At 40.7% G+C, this 3,885-nt stretch overlaps 1 protein-coding gene across 1 annotated transcript; it reads right to left on the reverse strand.

The window, feature by feature from the left end:
- Window positions 1–2,440, reverse strand: LOC137137925 (low affinity immunoglobulin gamma Fc region receptor III-like). Its single transcript, XM_067524756.1, has 6 exons — window positions 2,324–2,440; window positions 2,077–2,112; window positions 827–1,090; window positions 502–747; window positions 240–428; window positions 1–133 (listed from the first exon to the last, which is right to left on the reverse strand). Exons 1-6 carry the CDS (start codon window positions 2,355–2,357, stop codon window positions 9–11), a joined length of 894 nt encoding a protein of 297 aa, XP_067380857.1. The 5' UTR covers window positions 2,358–2,440; the 3' UTR covers window positions 1–8.
- Between the last annotated feature and the right edge of the window lie 1,445 nt (window positions 2,441–3,885).

The raw sequence follows: 3,885 nt of genomic DNA on the forward strand, positions 1-3,885 counted from the left end.
TTTGTTTATTATGTGTTTATTAACAATTCCAAATTCATAACCAGCATCTCACCAGTGTAACAGGAGACCCCAACAACCTCAACAACTTCCTGGGTGGCTTCAGTTGTCGCCCTGGAGAAGAGCAGGTCATTTCCTGTAGAAGGACATTACATACAAGTTATACAGCTTTGCAATAAAAAAGAAAGTATTGATTTTTGTGTGTAGTGTTTCTACATTCAGGGAATAGTTCAGATTGTTACCTGTGTCGATATAAAGACACCATGAGGACAGTGGAGATGAAGTATGGACAGAACACCACCAGGTGGAGGAGTAGAATAAACCAAAGATCGAGGAGGTGCTGGAGGCAGAGGGTGTGGTTCTAATTGTTGGTGGTATCGATATGGATATGGCTTTGGATATGTAGGTAAATGGAGGTGATGTAGTTTTTTCTGTAGAGAGAATCACTTGTTCAGATAAATATGTGGATGAAATAAGTGTTGAAATCAAAGTGAAGCTCCTGACCTGTGACGTAGATCCAGCTGGGTGGAGACTCTCCATGACTGCTGATGTGACACTTGTAGAGGCCTTCATCAGACTTGGTAACATGGTGGATGGTCACCTGACCTGTAGGCTCAGTCCTGATGAGGGAGCCATCTTTATAGAAATCAGCTGGGAGCTTGGAGGGAGGCCTCTTTGTTTGACAGTGCAGAGAGACATCATGTCCCTCCATCACAGGGAGGACAGGACTCTGCAGGATCACTGCTCCACCTCAACACAGAGACAAACTACAGCATTTCATCCATTTCCACACAGCTTCATCAACACTAACTCCACAGTCTGATCTTACCAGTGACAGTGATGGTGATGCTGTTACTGGTTGATCCCTCTCTGGACTCACACCAGTAAACTCCACTGTCCCATGGGAGGATGTAGGTAATGTAACAGGAGGAACCAAATGATCTTCCCCAACCATCTCCACACTGAGAAATATGTCCTTCTGTTGTGTTCCTCCTCAGTGTCCATCCAGCAGAGTTGTCGTCCTCCTCACAGGTCAGAGACACAAACGCCTCTTCAAACAGCTGAGAGCTATTGGTGTTTGCAGTCAGAGAGGCTGTGAAAAAGGGGGAAGAGATTGTGTTCATTTAAAACTACATTTACAGAATGATCCTTTACATCATCAAATGAACTAAATTGGAGCCTTCATTGCCAGGTGGTGGCCAGGGGAAAAACTGCAGCATTTAAAAGAGCCTTGAAAATGAGCCAACCTTACTGTGATGGTTGACACAATTAATCTTCTAGCCCTCTCCCCACCCATCCCACAGAAAAATAAGAGTGAAAGCTAAGATTAAGACTGCAAAGAGAGAGGTCAGCTGATGGAATTACAAAATAATATGCAGATAGAACAGGCTACTGAAGAAAATACAACGGACTGACACCATCTGAGGCCCTAGAAACGGCTAAACAAAGGCTCTCAGCACTGGAGAGTAGGCTACAGACCAAAAAAGAGAGAAGCATGGATGAATCAGAAGCTAGCAGCAGCCTCCTACCCAGACTGGCTAATACAATGAAGGACAGTCCTGATCATGAAAGCCCCACACATGGGACCAATTAGTCCAACTACCAACCAACAACTTGCCTCTACACAACATGAAAGGTCCTATCAGGAATCATAGCTGCCAAACTACAAGTCCACATGAACCAGTACATGATCACAGCTCAGTAGAGAATTGGAAAGAACACAAGAACTTCAAAGGTAATTTTCTGATAGAGCATTCACCAATGACGTCTTAATGTCACACACACATGGATCTGAAAATGCCTGGCATGATACAAAGTCAACAGTACATTAAGGACTTTTATACCAAACTCAGTAAGACTGTGTAAAGCAATGCTGGAAGTCAACAAGTTCTGTTGTTCTGCATAGGCTCTTAACAGATACAAGTTCAAGAGGGGAGTTATCATCAGCTGGGTAGGGGGTTCAGTTTCTTTTTAGGACACTCAAAAACACCTTTGTAAAAATCCCCCCACACTAACTTGTGTCTCAGGGTTCCTCAGACACTTTCAGTGAGTTTCCGACTGCTATAGACGTTTACTAACCTCTGATCTTTGTGCAGCACAGTAGTGGGATCACAGCTAGAGAGAAATGACACTCAGGTTACTTAGAGTTTGTGAAAGAATAATTACAAAACAAAACAACAGTCACTGGAGTGGAGAACACAAAACACAACACAAAAACCTTTTGTGGTTATAGTATAAAAATAATGTTTTAATATTACAAATCATTTTGAAGCCCTCTAATATTTTCTTTTCAGCTGATTTATGGAGGAAGACAGAGTTTACTTACAGAGCAGACACAGTAGAGATTTTTCCTCAATCATGGTGACATGTAAACTACTCTGCAGTCACTTCATGTAAAGCCCTGCCCACTTGTCTGTAATACAGTTGTCAGTGTTGTGGTTTCAGTTTTTTAGAACCATTCTGAAACTTAAATGCAGTAACCAGAAGTTAAACACTGTTCTTAAACTATTAAAAAAACTACATCACGGTCACATGAATTCAATGTCACCAAAGTATTGGACTTGTTGGGGACATTTTAGGATGCGTTAGCATGTTAAAAACTAACTTTACAATATAAAAACTACGTGGTCAGATTGGTCCCAGATTGGTTTGAGTGACTGGATTAAAACCATCTTGCTGGTGGTTCACACAATTATTTAAAGCTGTTCACTTGATCTGATCACCTGAGATCAGTGATGAGTGATCCAGCACAGTAAACCCTGTACGAAGTGAGAGCGACGTCCTGACTGACGGATCAGCAGACTGTCAGCAGAGTGGACCTGTGGCTTCCTGCACTTGTACCTGTGAGATGTGGACTTTGATGACAATGTTGTCCAGTCTTAATGTAGCTTGTGTAGTAACTGATTGTCGAAGCTTCTCACCGTTAACAGTGTTTTAGAACTTTTATTAAAAAGAGAACAAATGATCATTGTGAAACATCAGTTCCTGCATGTTGTGAGCCCCAAACCCAAACAGCTAAGCTGAAGCCTAAAACCCAAGTCTGAATCTTGATTATAGACGATGCTCCACTTGGTAGTTGCAGCACGTTAATCTTTTTGATTTGTTAACATCGGTCAAAAATACAACTTGTCCCACTGTTTTACATTAAATAAAAACCTCATTGATCACAGTGGGTCAGTTAAGAAGTGATGCTGTGTCATGACTGCAGTGATGCCACCATTAAGATACTAAATCCATCAAAGTCCAAATTAAATAGCTACTACACCTCCTCCTCCTGTACCTTCTTTGGTTTGATGTTTTTAATGACTATTTGTCCATAACTGACATCCCCTGTTCTCAATGTTGAGTAGACTGCACCTGCATAAGTCTCTGCAAAATAAAAAAATAATTCAATTTAATTATTGCAAGCACAACAACTTATACCAGTACTATATACAGTTGCACTCACAATTATTCAACCCCTCCTTGAAAATGTGTTATTTTTGCGATGTGTGTATACGTTACGTTGGGCTGAGTTTTTTTTCTTTACACCTCTGCTGTGAAATACCAAACAGAAAATATAAGCATAGAGGGTGTGAATCAGAAACAGAAAACTGGAACACTTAAATTCTTTATGTATGCAGTATCATAAACCACAGAAGCCCACACTCATGAGAAACTTGAACAGCATCAGTTCATTGTTTACTGGAATCAACAGTAAGAACTTTCTGTTGTAGTTCTACTTGCAGAGTTGAAAAAAAATGTATATACAAAATTATTTGTTGGGCACCTAATGTCAACAAGAAAATGGGGAACAAGAAGGAATAACATTTTCCTGTGACGTGTTGAATGATTTCTCCTATTACTCTCTTACCATTAACTACCATTGTTAGTTGTGGTTTCTGACTG

The sequence above is a fragment of the Channa argus genome, chromosome 12, assembly GCF_033026475.1.
Source record: "Channa argus isolate prfri chromosome 12, Channa argus male v1.0, whole genome shotgun sequence".
NCBI classification, from domain to species: domain Eukaryota; kingdom Metazoa; phylum Chordata; class Actinopteri; order Anabantiformes; family Channidae; genus Channa; species Channa argus.